An 18,874-nucleotide genomic window follows, 5' to 3' on the forward strand; every position below is an offset into this window, starting at 1 on the left:
ATTGCCATTTCTACAAAGACTGTTTATGATATTGCTTTTATTCAAAGTTCCTAAAGTATCTACGTGAAGTACCTTACATTTAAAGTGTTTACTGTAAATCTTGAACCTGTGGTTCTCAAAATAAACTAAGAAAATATATTTTTCAATATAAAAACCTATTGGCCTGGAGTAAGTCTTTGAGTGTGTGTTCCTCATTTATTGCCTGTGTGTGTACAACAAATGCTTAACACTACCCTCTGATAAGGCTATTGCTCGACCACACTATCACAAAATAGAGCATTAGAATTATCTACTTTTGCCACTACCTCTAAGGGGAACCCTTGTACTCTGTGCACACTATTTCTTACTTTGAAATAGTATATAGAGAGCCAACTTCCTACAGGTTGTGTTTGCTGAACGCTTGCCTGAGCTCTGATTTGCCTCTGGAATACATTTGGTATTAGATGTTTCTACCACGTCCTCCTGAACTCCAGCTTCTTTCAACTGGGATGGGATTGTTGGAGGTGCCAGCTTCCTGCGATTGTGGTTTAGTTTCCCTGCAGTCTGCCCTTACGAAGCCAGCAAGCAATGTCACCAATACCTCCTTTTTCAAGATTACTTCAATGTTTATGGAAAGTAGTAAAGCCTTGTTTGTTTTTCATAAGTTCAGTGTATGTTTGGCATTCACTGTTGGAAACACCATCATGAATCCCCTGAAGAATGAGATATGTGTAGCGGAGAAGCTCTCCACATTGTCTTTTTCTCTCTCGCTCCCATTCTGCCTCCATTTTGAATTTATCCTTTTGCATGTGGGCGTTTAGTCTCACTTTTGATGCTAACCCATGCAAGGGCAGAGCCACGTTCGGGGGAACGAGGTGAATTGTCTTTAGACTGTTGATTAGGACTCAAAGATTCTGGCAAGAGCTATGGGAAGAGAGAAGGAAACTGAAGGAGGTATGAACACCATGGTAAAGGTTAAAGAAACCAGAAAACAAAGGACCAGGTTTGATAGATATGTGCTTGTGACAGGGGTTTGATGATATATACTTGCTATATGGTGTGAGGTTCCAGGCTCGCCTGTGATTGATTTTATTTCAGTTTCGGGGATAGCAGGTCAATAAGAGCCTTTTATGTCAAAAGAAGGGATTATTTTACTTAGCCAGTAGACATCTGCTCATGTCCTGAAGAGCTGTAGATTCACATGCTCTGCATACTCCTGTCACCTAGTGTTGGGTTCAGAGTGTTGCAAGTTGTTTTTCTTCGAAGAAGTCTCTCGACTCACGAGGCAATACCTCTCAGTGATATCACATATGGACACTGACTCCTTTGTTAGACTGTGAGGAAAGTAGTGGAAGGAAAGTGTAGGGAAAAAGATGTCCATGCAATGTAAAAATACACATGTGAAGATGAACAGTATGCAGTTAAAGTGCACATTTGTCATCAGGCAGAGGGAAGACAAGCACAGCAAGCCAGTCTGGACACCGACGATAGCAGATATCAAGATCTCCATTTATTAGTTGCTCATATCATGTAATCATTCAGATCAAGCAGTCGCGTCCACCATGGTTAGTCCAACCGTTAAACCTCGTGCCCATTAAAAAAGCAGACGTGATCTCTCTGAGCGTGTACAAGTGTGCAGAGGCAGAGTTTGAACTCGTGAGAGGCAGACCTGGAGGGCAGGACAATTTGCAAGAGTCAGGGCCAGCTACGACTCTGCCTTTGAACTGGTGAGAAGGAGGCCTTGTGTTACTCCTATATGAATGGATTCCTGCAGGAGCTTTCCAGTCCCACTGTACTGGCAGTGCAAAGCTGCCACCCCTCAGCGGTCCGCACATGCCGTGCCCTGGGGATGCAGACAGGAGGCTCTCTAAGGGTGCAATGGGGCAATTTGACAAATTCAATGTTTCAATGTGGTGTGAATTTCCCCACACATAATGCACTGCATGATGAAAATCAATCTTTCAACACCTATATAAAAAAGAGCAGCGAGAAAATAGAAATGTGAATAATGCTGGATTGGATTTGATGTGCAAAAAAGCAGTATTTGCTGAAAAAGGCCAGGGGCATTATCGGGCACAGACTCGGTGAGTCCATGCGAGGGACACATTCATAAGACTGCAAAAAGTCAGCCAGGCTAAAACATGAGGACACAATCATCACTGTTCTTTCTATGTGAAACCCTGAACCATCTAGATCAAATGCAGGTCCCTGCCAGGACAGCCCTGATGAAGGCGTGGACGGCTCAAGCTGTGTGCTGGGTGCAGGGGATCCAGACAGCCCAATCCAGCCTGTCCAATGAGATCTGGCAGCAGCAGGTGTGAACGGCCAGAGCCACAGCCTCTCAGGACTCCTTAGCACGGGTCAGAAGGGAGGCATTCTCTTGCTTGATGGCTCTATAATCTTCCATTATCTTCTCCAGATTACTCAGCGTCTTCTTTGTGGTCTCTGTCTCAATCTGTGGGAGGCGAGACAGAGGTAAAGAGGGAGGGAAGATGTGAAGAATCTCTTAACACAAGATGCTTTGCTCTATTTCAAGATACTCTGACCCCTAAAACTCTGCTCATGATAGAACAGGACAACCTGATCACCCAACTGACAGCATCGAGAGCCAATCTGGAGGAAGATGTTACTTACGTGTAACACTGTTTGTGGAGTTGTAGAATCACACCCGGTGGCTGATGGAAAGCAGCAGAGACCATTCTGAACAGTTTTAACAAACAAGTTGCTTACCTCCAGTAACGCCTTAACTGGTGGAGACCGTATCTAGCCCCAGATTCCTGACCTTAGGATTATCCCCGGGTGTCAGACTGGATCCAGACACTTTTCATGAGTGGTGCACGGCACGCAGGGAGGAGGCGAGTTCGGATCGGTGTGTCGTCGTCCACAAGTGACGTGTGAGGTGCCTATATAATCGCCAACCAGCACACTGATGTCAGTTTCTTTTCGCAACTTTCCATGTCCGAAGTGGGGAGCCACAGAGAACACTGACCACTGGTGTGTGAACGCTAGGGCCCTGAAGAGGAAACAGCCCTAGGTTTATAATCCATTTGCAGAATGGGGAGGATGGTGAGTCAGTGAGGATTCTTCGGTTAGAGTCTCTACCAGATAGAGCGTTACTGAAGGTAAGTAACTTGTTCATCTGATGGAGACTTCTAACCGCAGATTCCTCACCTTACAATAGAGACCCAAACAATACTTCACTGGAGCTGGGTGTGCGGAACAAATTCATACTAGAAAGTCCTGCAGGACAGAACTGGCAAAGTGCCCATTCCTACAGAACTGACTGTCCAGGCAGCAGTGCTTGGTAAACGTGACCAGAAAGCCCTCAATGCTGCCTGGCAGATGCTAGGATCGAGACTCTGCAAGCCAATGCAATGGTTGCACCACTGGCGCTGGTGGAGTGAGCACACCAGACCGCAGGGGGTTGCTTCTTGGCCGGTGCATTGCATATTTTGATACAGAGCATAATTCAGTGGGAGATGGTTTGTTTCTGTATTACCTTCTCTTTCTGGGCTCCGACATACCCCAGGAAAAGTTTGTTGTCCACCCAGAACTCTTTTTGGGTCTATCTGGTGGAGTCGCTCCTCTTCCTTACAGGGATAAGGCAGAGCGTAAAAGGTAGGCAGAGTGAGTTTCTGGCCTACATAAAATGGAGAGATCACCTTCGGTAGAAAGGAAGCTCTAGTGCGAAGGAACAGCTTGTCTGGGAAGAGTATGAGGTACAGAGGCCTAGATAAGAAAGCCTGGAACTCACTGACCCTCTGGGCAGGTGTCATTACCACCAGAAAGGCCACATTGATAGCAAGGAGCCTGACAGGGCAGTTGTGGAGTGGCTCGAAGGGAGCGCAAATCAGAAAACTCACTACTAAGTTAAGGTCCCACTGAGGGACGATAAAGTGAGAAGTGGGGACTTTGTTTTGGGGACCTTTTAGAAATCTATGAACAATTAGGGACTTGGAAAAGGATGGCTGATTCGGCAACCGCAGAAATGCCGAGATGTCAGAAAGATAATCTTTCAAGGTGCCCAAACCAGAGCTTTGCTGGGCAAGAGAAAGAATAAACAGAAGGACCTGCGAAAGGGGAGCAGAAAGGGGATCAACCTGTTTTTCTGCACACCATGCCACAAACTTGCCCCAATGGCAAGCGCACACTGTCTTGGTGGAGGGACACCCGGCTGCCAAGATGACATTACAGACTTTGGGCAGAAGGTGAAAAGCTGTCGAATGTCGCTGCTCAAGCTCCACAAATGAATGCAGAACATTGACAGGTTCGGGTGGAAAACCCTCCCCTGCGTCAGAAGAGCCTCCGCAAGGGGCAGCCTGATCGGAGGACCGATGGCCATGCTCCACAGCTCGGGATACCAGATTCTCTGAGCCCAGTCTGCAGTCACAAAGGACTTGTCCCCGGGAATGGCATGGGCAGAAAGGCCTACAGGAAGCCTGAGCGCCACTCGTGACAAGAAGCGTCTCCAAGTGAAAGCTGCCTTGAAAGCTCCAGTGAGCAGAAGTGCTGACACTGCGTGTTCTCAGCGGTAGCTAACAGATCCAACCAAGGCTCTCCCCACTGCTGAAAGAAACCCTGCACCACCGCCAGATAGATATGTCTCATGATCCGCTAGGCATCTTCAGCTGAGTTTGTCCCTTCTGGCGCTCAGAGAATCTGCCAGGTGTTGAACCACTAGGAAGAGTCCCTGCTGTTCCAGGTATGTCCAGAAACAGAGACTCTTGACAGAGGATACACAAGACCCTGTTTGTTGCAGTACCACATGGTGGTAGTGCTATCCATGAACACCTGCTCTAGCCTTCTCTTGATGGAGGGTAGAAAGTCTTTCAGTGCCAATCAGATCACTCAAAGATCCAACCGGTTGATGTGGAGTCCAGATTCCACTAGAGACCAGAGTCCTCTGATCTCCACCTCTCCCGGAAGCCCTACCCCGGCTCCCCTCGCCCCCAATCCCAGGAGTGACGCATCGGTCACTCCAGCTGCTGACCTAATCATGGTTTGTTACCACCAATGCAGATCTTTTGGAGTGCCCTCCAAGACCTGGACCATGTCTGAGAGAGCCCCCTGATGCTGCACCCCCTGAAACTTCAGGTCCCACTACAAAGCCTGCATATGCCAGTGGGCAGAGTCACTAGCAGGATGTAGAGGCCATGAGGCCTGGCAGCCCCAGCGTCAGTCTCACCGAAACCCAGGTCAGAGGCTAAAATATTAGTATCATAGCCTGAACATCCTGGACTTGCTGTTCTGGAGCCTAAGTTCAAAACTGCACTTTGTCCAGAAGAGCTCTAATGAAAGGGAGCATCTGAGAAGGGGTCAGGTGTGTCTTTGGCAAGTTTTCAGTGAACTCCAGTGAGTGCAGGAGGACCGCAGTAGTCTGGAGGTGGGAAACGACTGCCTGGGGCGAGCCCGCCTTTAACAGCCAGTTGGTCAAGATAGGGGAAGACAAGAACCCCTGACCCCTGCAGATGAGCTGCATCTACTGCCATCACCTTGGTGAACACCTGAGGGGTGCTAGTAAGACCAAAGGGGAGCATAGCGAACTGAAAGTGCTTGTGGCTTACCGTGAAGCACAGGTAATGTCTGTGGGCAGGCAGGATGGGGATGTTGAAGAATGTGGCCTGTACGTCCAATGCTACCAATCAAACTATCGTGTTCAGTGCAGAAAGGACTTGAGCGAGCGTGAGCATCTTGAATTTCTCTTTTTTGAGAAACAGATTGAGAGGGTGCAGGTCTAGGATAGGACAAAGACCTCTGTCCTTTTTGGGCACCAGAAAGTAGCGGGAATAGCAACCACAACCTACTTCGGGCATCGCGCCCTCTCTAAGGCTCGCTTGGCCAAGAGAGCCGCGACGTCCTGGCAGAGTAAGGAGAGATGGTCCACCATCAGCCTGTCGCAAGTGGGTGGCATGAGTGTAAGGGCATGTAGGGAAGTACCCTCTTTTTAGCATGGTTACCCCCACTTTTTGTCTGTTTATCAGTGTGTTTGACTTTGTTCACTGATATCCTGCTAACCAGGACCCCAGTGATGGAGGGGTCTCCCTGTAAATTTGGGTGCTTGGACCACACACACCCCACATTTGGAACACTGGTGCCCCCTTATAAGTCCCTAGTAGATGGTACCCAGGGCATTTGGACACCAAGGGTTCCCCAAGGGCTGCAGCAGGTATTATGCCACCCATGGGAGCCCATGCAAAACCTTTCTGCAGGTCTGCCATTGCGGCCTGCGTGAAAGGGTGCATGCACCTTTTCACTACAGGTCACTACACCAGGTCACTATGGGCCTGATTCTAACTTTGGAGGACGGTGTTAAACCGTCCCAAAAGTGGCGGATATACCACCTACCGTATTACGAGTCCATTATATCCTATGGAACTCGTAATACGGTAGGTGGTATATCCGCCACTTTTGGGACGGTTTAACACCGTCCTCCAAAGTTAGAATCAGGCCCTAAATCACCCCTATGGTAGGCCCTCTCAGCCCACAGAGCAGGGTGCAGGTACCTGTGCGTGAGCAGAGGGGCCTCCATGAACTCCAGCTCCATTTGCATGGACTTTGTAAGTGCAGGGATGCCATTTTACGTGTGTACTGGACATAAGTCAGTATCTATGTCCAGCTACATAATGGTCACTCCGAGCCTAGGCATGTTTGGTATCAAACATGTCTGAATCATACCCCAATACTGATGCCAGTATTGGAAGTATGATTCCATGCACTCTGGGGGCTCCCTTAGAGGACCCCCAGCATTGCTACCACCAGTCTTACAGGGTTTTCCTGACAGCCCAAGCTGCTGCCACCCTTCAGACAGGTTTCTGCCCTTCTGCTGCTTGATCAGCTCAAGACCAGGAAGGCAGAACAAAGGATTTCCTTTGGTTTGGGGGGGGGCGGGGCGCGAGAGGGTAACAGCCTCTCCCTTTGGAAATAAATGTTATGTGGCTTGGGAGGGGTAGCCTCCCGAAGTCACTGGTCTGCTTTGAATGGCACATTTGGTGCTCTCCTTGCATAAACCAGTCTGCACCGGTTCAGGGACCTCCAGTCCCTGCTCTGGTGCGAAAGTGGACAATGGAAAGGGGAGTGCCCACTCCCCTGTCCATCACTGCCCCGAGGGTGGTGCCCAGAGCTCCTCAAGAGGGTCTCTTGATTCTGCCATCTTGAATCCAAGGGGGCAGAGGCCTCTGGGAGCATCTAAGTGGCCAGGTCAGGCAGGCTAGGTCAGAGCCCCCTCCTGATAGGTGGTCACCTTGCTAGGTGACCAATCCCCCTTCCAAGTTTATTTAGGGTCTCCCCCTTGGGAGGGTTCTCAGAACCGGCTTGCAAGGTTCCAGCAGGACTCCTCTGCAACCTCTACTTCTGGCCCCTGGACCGGCGACTGGACCCTCCAGGAACTGACAATCTGCATCCACGACAACGTCTCTGCTTGCAACAGTGTTTCCATGCCTCCTTCCAACTTCTTCAACATTTCCCTGGCTGTGCATCCTCTGAGGACGGCAAGTCTTCAGTCTGCACAAGAAGAAAGAAGGAATCAGCCTTGGAGTGAAGGAGTCACTTCCCTGCATCCGCAGGCGCCAACTGCAACAACGAGCAGCTGCGTGGATCTTCTCTCATCCTGACTTGTGTGGATCCTGCATCACAGGTGGTGGTCTGAAGTGGTCCCCTCAGTTCTTTTACCAGCTGTCCAACTTTGGTGAAGATAAGCCCTTGCCTCCCCACACAGGACAGTATCCCCGTGCACTGCGTCTATGCAGCTACCAAAGCTTGTTGGCATATCCTCCAAGGGATCTTCAGGCTCCCTGTAGCCCCAGCCCTCAGCACTCTTCCCTGAGACCACAGCCCTCTGCGTGATTCTCCTGCAGCGGGGGACCCTTCTCCTACTGTACTGCATGGGCTCCTCTGCGATTCCTGGTTGCTCTTCCAGTGGGTCTCCTGAAGGGGCTGCCTTTTATTCTGTGGACTCTGCCTTGCTGAGGGTCCCCTGTGGTCTAGTCCTCCTGGACCTTGCTAGTCCCCTGCAGCTCCACTTATCGTTCACCGCGGCTTCTGCCCTTGCCAAGGCTTGTTGGTGGCTTCTCCACACCATAGACAGACTGCAATCTTCCATCCGGTGTGGGACATTGACTGCATCCTCCAGGAACTCTTCACCTACTCAGAGGCTGCATTGCTGACCACCTTCGTCCTACCGTCGACCAACTCCTGCAAACACAGATGGTTGGGTAGTGGATCCTGCCACCACTGGACACTGCTACGACTTCTGGACTTGGCCCCCTTTTTTTCGGGTCTTCATCTTCAGAAATCCACCGCTGGTTTCTTGCAGTCTTGTCCGGGTGTCTTATTATCTTCATTTTCAGTCCTTTTAGTGGTTTGGGGAAAATCCAGCAATTTACTCCTTTCTTCCTGGTCGCTGGGGGGCACTGTGGTACTTCCTTTAGGGGTTCCTCGTTCCCCCAGCTCCCCTCTACAGAATCCACTTACCTAGGTGGAGGTCCGGCATTCGTATTCCATTTTTTTTTCAAGTAAGACAGTTAGGTCACCCTTATGGAGGGGGGCTGGGGGAGTGCTGCTCTTTTAGATCACGGCAGATACTCTGTGGTACCATCTGGAAAGGATGGCTTTGTAGGTATGGCTCGAGATAGGGATTGGCTTTAGGGTCAACACTCAAGTGATCTCCGGGGTCTTAGGCTGGTGGTAAAGGTCTCCTTCCGCACAGGGTTGCCTGGGTCCAAATAGGAGTGCGTTGACCTGTGGATGAGGAGGAGGTGGTAATGGTGGCTGTGTTCAGGTGCTTGTAATGGAAGACTTTTCGCCTTGTCCTTATGTTTCTTTGGAAGCAGGTAGGTCGAAGGCAAGGCTTAATCAAAGGTCAATTCAAGGTTCTTTGGAGTCTCTGTCAGTGTGTTTTATGGCTATCTTTGGGGTGTATTGGGAGTGATTGTGCTAGTCCCTGGGTAGATGAAGATCTGCTTCTGCCTGGCCTACGCTCCTACACCAGCTTGTGCAGAATGAGTGCCTTGGATGCCTCCGATCTCAGCTTCGAATGGGCCCTCACATACTTGGTGCCAGTTTCGGAGGCACTCTTGGCATCGATTTTGGGTATTTGGTGCCCTTTAATCAAGAGGGAATGGACAACTGTCACCACTCGATGCCCTTCGTTGAGAGCCTGCTTGGTTCCAAGGCCTTCTCTCGGTGCCGGCAGATCAGTGGCAATGCTGTCTCATCATAAGGCAATTAGAAGAGCAAGCATTTGTCCCAGCTCGCTGGAGTTACACTCACCTACTCAGAATCTTCCTTATGTAGGGCTCTTGTGGTTTCAAAACACAGGAAACAGAGTCTTGGTCTTCTCTCTCATATGCGCCCAAGGACAGCTTCTCAGGGCTGGGTGTTTGTTGGGCAATGGGATCCCAGAGGAGCCAGCCCCTTTTTCCTTGATGTCGAGACGGTCCTATTCCCCAAAAATGTCTGGAGTCTCCAAAGACGACCAGGCGTCCCTTTAGTCCCTCAGATCCTGGACACCATAATCTGCAGCAGACCTGCCCTTACCAGTCCCTAGCTTGCACAGGCAGTGTCGCTCACCTGTTTCTTCAGATCTCCCTTTAATCTCTCAGATCCTGGACCCCATAATCAGTAGCAGACCTGCCCTTACCAGTATCTAGCTTGCACAGGCAGTGTCACTCCCCTGCTCCTCCATTTACCCCCTCAGGTCCTGGACCACAATCTATCCCACCAGATGTGCATTTACCAGCCCCTAGCTTGAACAGGCAATGTCACTCTTCTGCTCCTCCAGGTCTTCCTTTAATCCCTCAGATCCTGGACCCCATAATCTGCAGCAGACCTGCCTTTAACAGTCCCTAGCTTGCACAGGCAGTGTCACTCACCTGTTTCTTCAGATCTCCCTTTGATCCCTCAGATCCTGGACCCCATAATCTGCAGCAGACCTGCTTTTTCCAGCCCCTAGCTTGCACAGGCAGTGTCAGTCACCTGCCCCTCCAGGTCTCCCTTTAAACCCTTAGTTCCCGGACCCCATGATCTGCAGCAGACCTGCCCTTACCAGCCCCAGCTTGCACAGGCAGTGTCAGTCACCTGCCCCTCCAGGTCTCTCTTTAATCTCACAGATCCTGGACCCTTATAATCTGCAGCAGACCTGCCCTTACCAGCCCCAGCCTGCACAGGCAGTGCTCACTCATCTGCTCCTCCAGGTCCCCCTTTACTCCCTCAGATCCTGGACCACAATCTACCCCACCAGAACTGCCCTTACCAGCTCCAGCTTGCACAGGCAGTATCACACACCTGTTCCTCCAGGTCCCCCTTTACTCCCTCAGATCCTGGACCACAATCTACCCCACCAGAACTGCCCTTACCAGCTCCAGCTTACACAGGCAGTATCACACATGTGCTCCTCCAGGTCCCCCTTTACTCTCTCAGATCCTGGACCACAATCTACCCCACCAGACCTGCCCTTACCGGCCCCAGCTTGCACAGGCAGTATCACACACCTGCTCCTCCAGGTCCCCCTTTACTCCCTCAAATCCTGGACCACAATCTACCCCACCAGACCTGCCCTTACCGGCCCCAGCTTGCACAGGCAGTATCACACACCTGCTCCTCCAGGTCCCCCTTTACTCCCTCAGATCCTGGACCACAATCTACCCCACCAGACCTGCCCTTACCGGCCCCAGCTTGCACAGGCAGTGTCACTCACCTGCTCTTCCAGGTCACGTATTTCTCTCATGATGGTTCCTGTATCCTCAATGGTTTCAATCAGCTGCAAACAGTTCTGAGGGAAGCAGAGAAGGTCAGATAAGTGCAAAGAGTCAAGATATGCACAGCAGAATGGCAGCACTAAGGTACTAGACTGAGGTAGACTCCAGGTCATGAGTCACGGAGCGCATTGAAACCAGTTGGGGAAGCAGGAACAGGGCACACTGATGCATGAGAGAAAGACGGCAGCGCTAGATTCTGAGGCTTGAGACAGGGTGATGAATGCAAGTGCACAAAAGGCAGAGCATGGTAAAGCTCGAGGTAGAGGGTGCTGTCCCAGACACCAGGACACAGGGCAGCCACCGTCCCACACACAGACACACACACAAGAAATGCAGACAGAGGATGAAACTCTGACAGCAACTTCTAATCCCACCCTCATGAACGAGGGAACATGCACTAGTTTCTGTGAGCCCATGGACCAGGATGAAAGAAATGTAGGCAGCAATTTCTTTCATTCACCCGCAATGGGAAAACAAAGGCAGCAAATGCAAACTTTGCATAGAAGCAGTCAGCATGCAGTGGAAAGGCCAAAGTATCACAAGTTAAAACTATTTCACAATCCTCACTGGACACACTAACCTCCTCTGCAATTCTTTGCCGCAGCCCTACACACCATTCCAGAATACCACTGCCACAGGAAAAGGTTAGAAGCATGGCTATGCACCTCTTGTCTGGACTAACTACTGACACACTCCTGACCATGTCAAGGCCAAGTACAATATAGAAATGGCAGAAAATAACCACAATAACCTCACCTCGTGGAGAGCCGCCAGGTACTTGTAAGCCTTCCTCACAGATTCATCCTGCTTGGCATCCTAAAGGAAAAGGGATAGTTGAGTTCATGCAATGAGAGCAGCTCAAGGCAAAGCATCAGCTAGCCACTGGCAGTAAATCCATTGCCACTCAGTAATCCCAAGTACAGCCAACACTGCCGCCTGCAGCACTGAAGTATTGTTCTGCCTTCCAAAGTACTGGCCTTTTAGCCGGGCAACACTGCCAGTCTCTGCCCTCCCCCACCAGCACTTACAGGAACAACACGGCCAGTCTCTGCTACCACCCACCCACCAGCACTTACAGGAACAACACTGCCAGTCTTTGCTCCCACCCACAAGCACTTACAGCAACAACACTGCCAGTCTCTGCTCCCACCCACCAGCACTTACAGCAACAACACTGCCAGTCTCTGCTACCACCCACCCACCAGCACTTACAGGAACAACACTGCCAGTCTTTGCTCCCACCCACAAGCACTTACAGCAACAACACTGCCAGTCTCTGCTCCCACCCACCAGCACTTACAGCAACAACACTGCCAGTCTCTGCTACCACCCACCCACCCACCAGCACGTACAGGAACAACACTGCCAGTCTCTGCTCCCACCCACCAGCACTTACAGCAACAACACTGCCAGTCTTTGCTCCCACCCACCAGCACTTACAGCAACAACACTGCCAGTCTCTGCTCCCACCCACCAGCACTTACAGCAACAACACTGCCAGTCTCTGCTCCCACCCACCAGCACTTACAGGAACAACACTGCCAGTCTCTGCTCCCACCCACCAGTAATTACAGGAACAACACTGCCAGTCTCTGCTCCCACCCACCAGTAATTACAGGAACAGCACTGCCAGTCTCTGCTCTCACCCATCAGCACCTACAGAAACAACACTGCCAGTCTCTGCCCCCACCCACCAGCACGTACAGGAACAACACTGCCAGTCTCTGCTCCCACCCACCCACCAGCACCTACAGAAACAACACTGCCAGTCTCTGCTTCCACCCATCAGCACTTACAGGAACAACACTGCCAGTCTCTGCTCTCACCCACTAGCACTTACAGGAACAACACTGCCAGCCTCTGCTCCCACCCACCAGCACTTACAGGAACAACACTGCCAGTGTCTGCTCCCACCCACCAGCAGTTACAGGAACAATTCCAGTCTCTGCTCCCACCCACCAGCACTTACAGAAACAACACTGCCAATCTCTGCTCCCATCCACCAGCACTCACAGGAACAACACTGCCAGTCTCTGCTCCCACCCACCAACACTTACAGGAACAACATTGGCAGTCTCTGCTCCCACCCACCATCACTCACAGGAACAACACTGCCAGTCTCTGCTCCCACCCACCCACCAGCACTTATAGGAACAACACTGCTAATCTCTGCTCCCATCCGCCAGCACTCACAGGAACAACACTGCCAGTCTCTGCTCCCACCCACCCACCAGCACTTATAGGAACAACACTGCTAATCTCTGCTCCCATCCGCCAGCACTCACAGGAACAACACTGCCAGTCTCTGCTCCCACCCACCCAGCAGCACTTACAGGAACAACACTGCCAGTCTCTGCTCTCACCCACCAGCACTTACAGGAACAACACTGCCAGTCTCTGCTCCCACCCACCAGCACTTACAGGAACAACAATGCCAGTCTCTGCTCTCACCCACCAGCACTTACAGGAACAACACTGCCAGTCTCTGCTCCCACCCACCAGCACTTACAGGAACAACACTGCCAGTCTCTGCTCCCACCCACCAGCACTTACAGAAACAACACTGCCAGTCTCTGCTCCCACCCACCAGCACTTACAAAAACAACACTGCCAGTCTCTGCTCCCACCCACCAGTAAGTACAGGAACAACACTGCCAGTCTCTGCTCCCACCCACCCACCAGCACCTACAGAAACAACACTGCCAGTCTCTGCTTCCACCCATCAGCACTTACAGGAACAACACTGCCAGTCTCTGCTCTCACCCACTAGCACTTACAGGAACAACACTGCCAGCCTCTGCTCCCACCCACCAGCACTTACAGGAACAACACTGCCAGTGTCTGCTCCCACCCACCAGCAGTTACAGGAACAATTCCAGTCTCTGCTCCCACCCACCAGCACTTACAGAAACAACACTGCCAATCTCTGCTCCCATCCACCAGCACTCACAGGAACAACACTGCCAGTCTCTGCTCCCACCCACCAACACTTACAGGAACAACATTGGCAGTCTCTGCTCCCACCCACCATCACTCACAGGAACAACACTGCCAGTCTCTGCTCCCACCCACCCACCAGCACTTATAGGAACAACACTGCTAATCTCTGCTCCCATCCGCCAGCACTCACAGGAACAACACTGCCAGTCTCTGCTCCCACCCACCCACCAGCACTTATAGGAACAACACTGCTAATCTCTGCTCCCATCCACCAGCACTCACAGGAACAACACTGCCAGTCTCTGCTCCCACCCACCAGCACTTACAGGAACAACACTGCCAGTCTCTGCTCTCACCCACCAGCACTTACAGGAACAACACTGCCAGTCTCTGCTCCCACCCACCAGCACTTACAGGAACAACAATGCCAGTCTCTGCTCTCACCCACCAGCACTTACAGGAACAACACTGCCAGTCTCTGCTCCCACCCACCAGCACTTACAGGAACAACACTGCCAGTCTCTGCTCCCACCCACCAGCACTTACAGAAACAACACTGCCAGTCTCTGCTCCCACCCACCAGCACTTACAAAAACAACACTGCCAGTCTCTGCTCCCACCCACCAGTAAGTACAGGAACAACACTGACAGTCTCTGCTCCCACCCACCAGGACTTACAGGAACAACACTGCCAGTCTCTGCTCCCACCCACCAGCACTTACAGGAACAACACTGCAAGTCTCTGCTCTCACCCACCAGGACTTACAGGAACAACACTGCCATCCTCTGCTCTCACCTACCGGCACTTACAGGAACCAACAGTGACACCCAGACACCACACTGTGAGGTATGATTTTAGGTAACTGTGACAATCATTTTGTAGCTTGGTTCTAGGTCTGAAGTTGTCTCCTCCAACACTGGACGTCAACCAAAGGAGATGGAAAGAAATTACTTACCTGTAACTACAGTTCTCTAAATCTGGATATTCTTAAATTATTCCAGGGCATACGGCTGGGAACCCTTGGTACTCAATGTTACTATAGCTGTGTGTAAGGAAATGCCTCCTTGGCATGGTTACCCCCTGGCTTTTTGCCTTTGCTGATGCTAAGTTTTGATTGAAAGTGTGCTGGGACCCTGCTAACCAGGCCCCAGCACCAGTGTTCTTTCCCTAAACTGTACCCTTGCTTCCACAATTGGCACAGCCCTGGCACTCGGGTAAATCCCTTGTAACTGGTACCCCTGGTACCAAGGGCCCTGATGCCAGGGAAGGTCTCTAAGGGCTGCAGCATGTCTTATGCCACCCTGAGGACCCCTCACTCAACACATGCACACTGCCTCACAGCTTGTGTGTGCTGGTGGGGAGAAAAAGACTAAGTCGACATGGCATTCCCCTCAGAGTGCCATGCCAACCTCACACTGCCTGTGGCATAGGTAAGTCACCCCTATAGCAGGCCTCACAGCCCTAAGGCAGGGTGCCCTATACCACAGGTGAGGGCATATGTGCATGAGCACTATGCCCCTACAGTGTCTAAGCAAAACCTTAGAAATTGTAAGTGCAGGGTAGCCATAAGAGTATATGGTCTGGGAGTTTGTCAAACACGAACTCCACAGTTCCATAATGGCTACACTGAATACTGGGAAGTTTGGTATCGAACTTCTCAGCACAATAAATGCACACTGATGCCAGTGTGCAATTTATTGTAAAATACACCCAGAGGGCATCTTAGAGAGGCCCCCTGAATACCTACCCGACTTCTAGTGTAGGCTGACCTGTTTCTGCCAGCCTGCCACACACCACACATGTTGCTGGCCACATGGGGAGAGTGCCTTTGCCACTCTGTGGCCAGGAACAAAGCCTGTAATGGGTGGAGGTGCTTGCCCCCCCACCCCCCTGCAGGAACTGTAACACCTGGCGGTGAGCCTCAAAGGCTCACCCCCTTTGTTACAGCGCTCCAGGGCATCCCAGCTAGTGGAGATGCCTGCCCCTCCGGCCACTGCCCCCACTTTTGGCGGCAAGGCTGGAGGAGATAATGAGAAAAACAAGGAGGAGTCACCCACCAGTCAGGACAGCCCCTAAGGTGCACTGGGCTGAGGTGACCCCCTGCCTTTAGAAATCCTCCATCTTAGTTTTGGAGGATTCCCCCAATAGGATTAGGGATGTGCTCCCCTCCCCACAGGGAGGAAGCACAAAGAGGGTGTAGCCACCCTTCAGGACAGTAGCCATTGACTACAAGTTTAGTATTTAGGGACACCCCAGAACCCAGGAAATCAGATTCCTGCAACCTGAACTACAAATAAGGACTGCTGACCTACAAGCCTGCAGAGACGACGGACCACGACAACTGCTTTGGCCCCAGCCCTACCGGCCTGTCTCCAGAGTCAAAAACCTGCAACCAGCGACGCATCCAACAGGGACCAGCAACCTCTGAAGCCTCAGAGGACTGCCCTGACCCCCAGGACCAAGAAACTCCCATGCGCAGCAGCTCTGCTCAACAACAGCAACATCTTTGCAACAAAGAAGCAACTTTCAAAGAACTCTCTCTTCCTGCCGGAAGAGTGAGACTTCACACTTTGCATCCGATGCTTCCGGCTTGGGATCCAGAGAACAAACACTATAGGGAGGACTCCCCGGCAACTGCGACCCCGAGTAGCCCGAGACGACCTCCCTGGACCCCCACAGCGATGCCTGCAGAGAGAATCCAGAGACTCCCCCTGACCGCGACTGCCTGTAACAAGTGACCAGACGCCTGGACCAAGCACTGCACCCGCAGCCTCCAGGACCTGAAGGAACCGAACCTCAGTGCAAGAGTGACCCCCAGGCGACCCTCTGCCTAGTCCAGGTGGTGGCTGTCCCGAGAAGCCCCCCTGTGCCTGCCTGCACCGCTAGAGTGACCCCCAGGTCCCTCCATTGATTCCTATCTAAAACCTGACGCCGGCTTTGCACACTGCACCCGGCCGCCCCTGTGCCGCTGAGGGTGTGTTTTGTGTGCCTACTTGTGTCCCCTCCAGTGCTCTACAAAACCCTCCTGGTCTGCTCCCTGAGGACGCAGGTACTTACCTGCTGAAAGACTTGAACTGGAGTACCCCTGTTCTCCATAGGCGCCTATGTGTTTTGGGCACCTCTTTGAACTCTGCACCTGACCGTCCCTGAACCCCCAACGGTGGGCTGCCTATGCCCAGGAATTGAGACTTGTAAGTGTCTTACTTACCTCACAAACTAACCAATACTTACCTCCCCCAGGATCTGTTGATTTTTGCAATGTCTACTTTTAAAATAGCTTATTGCCATTTTTACAAAGACTGTATATGATATTGTTTTAATTCAAAGTTCCTAACTTACCTGTGTGGAGTACCTTGCATTTTATGTGTTTACTTCAAATTTTGAACCTGTGGTTCTTAAAATAAATTATGAAAATATATTTTTCTATATAAAAACCTATTGGCCTGGAGTAAGCATTTGAGTGTGTGTTTTCACTTATTGCTTGTGTGTGTACAACAAATGCTTAACACTACCCTCTGATAAGCCGACTGCTCGACCACACTACCACAAACTAGAGCATTAGAATTATCTAATTTTGCCACTATCAACCTCTAAGGGGAACCCTTGGACTCTGTGCACACTATCTCTCACTTTGAGATAATATATACGGAGCCAACGTCCTACACTGTGTACATACACTGTAACAGACACTGACTAGGTAGAGTCTGCACACCTCATTATACAACCCAAGATCAAGTCAAGGAACTGAGACCTCCAATCTCTCCCAGAGGCTCAACTATTCGGATTTTTAACACGTTTAACAAATCATCAAGGGCATCAGAAGAGGAGTAGAGAGAGTTACTAGTGAATCTAGGAAAAATATCAATGCTGGACAAGGAAAGGAAACTATTACGTACCCTGTAATTATCTGCGTAGCATGTACTGCTGTAGATTCATTTGCTCTGCATACTCCTGCCATCTATTGCTGGGCTCAGCCGTTTGCTACTCTTTTATCGTCCAAGATAGGCTTTTGAGTGATGGGATGCACTGTGATTGCACCCTTGGCAGGCAATGAGCATGGGTGAGGACTCCATGTCAGATTAGAGTAAGTATAGCACGGCGAGTGAACGCAGTATAGTGCAACATGTGTATTCCAGAAGTAAGTTAAAGAATAAAAGTAGAGATCTGGAAGTACAGCAACAAGCTTCCTGGGAGGAGGATGGGCACTGGTGAATCTACAGCACTACACGCTAAGAGCAGATGCTTAGATGGTAAATAACGTGTTCCTTTCGTAGCATGTGTTGCTGTAGAAACACATGCCTTGCATAGATTGAACGCAGTGCCCCTTCCAAGTGGTGGCTAGGAAGTGGGAGATGTAGAGGTCTAAAATAAAGTCCTTAACACTGTATGCTCAACCATAGCCTGCTGGCGGTCTAAGCTGTCCAAACAATAGTGCTTAGTGAAAGAGTGTGGTGTTGATCAAATGGCTGCACTAACTATAACCCACTGGATTATTCCCAAAGGAAGCCATAATTGTGGTTTTCTAATGCGTAGAGGGCACCCTGGGGGGACCAGAGATGGCTCTTCGGGCTTTGCGGTAGCAGGTTCAGGTGCACTCGACTATCCATCTGGCAATTCCAGCCATGAAAACAGTCTGGCCTTTGAGTGAGGTTTCACAAAAACTACAAACAAATGATCGATCCTGGAAGCACGCTTTTAACTTCAAGGGCCCTCTCTGCAACCAAGTTTGGTTGAGGGAAAAAGACTGGCAGCTCTCTAGTCTGACTGAGATGGAAAGGGAAAACCACATTGGGGAGGAACATTAGGTTGCTTCTGAGAACGACTTTGTCTTTGTGGCCCTGAAAGAAGGGTTCTCTTGTGTGTGGGACTGCAACTCACTAAGGTGTCTGAGAAATGTTAGGACTATGAGGAAAGCTAGTTTTAAGGAGAGTGCAGGAAGCTGGCCTGCTGTGTGGTAGGTACCCATGGTACTTGCACCTTATACCAGGTCCAGGTATCCCCTATTAGTGAGGTGTGGACAGTGTTTTGGAAGCCAGGGCTCTCTAGAGATAGCTGTGGATGAGTAGCCAAGACTTATCTAGGAGACCTGCACAGCTCATGCAATGCCACTGTAGTCACACAGCACTTCCACACATGAAAGAACCACACAGTGTTAGAAAAATAAGGGACTTTACTATAGTAACACCACACTAGATTACCT

General features: G+C 50.8%; 1 protein-coding gene across 1 annotated transcript in view; it reads right to left on the reverse strand.

Moving 5' to 3' along the window:
• Window positions 1-1,469: 1,469 nt before the first annotated feature.
• CCDC22 (coiled-coil domain containing 22) overlaps window positions 1,470-18,874 on the reverse strand; it is a 147,257-nt gene continuing 129,852 nt past the window's right edge. Inside the window, exons 16-18 of the mRNA XM_069209306.1 lie at window positions 11,490-11,549; window positions 10,673-10,747; window positions 1,470-2,434 (exon numbers count right to left, since the gene is read on the reverse strand). Of these exons, the coding sequence (XP_069065407.1) occupies window positions 2,321-2,434; window positions 10,673-10,747; window positions 11,490-11,549 (249 nt within the window). The 3' untranslated portion in view covers window positions 1,470-2,320. The remainder of the gene's footprint in view (window positions 2,435-10,672; window positions 10,748-11,489; window positions 11,550-18,874) is intronic.

This window comes from Pleurodeles waltl, chromosome 10 (genome assembly GCF_031143425.1).
Source record: "Pleurodeles waltl isolate 20211129_DDA chromosome 10, aPleWal1.hap1.20221129, whole genome shotgun sequence".
NCBI lineage: Eukaryota > Metazoa > Chordata > Amphibia > Caudata > Salamandridae > Pleurodeles > Pleurodeles waltl.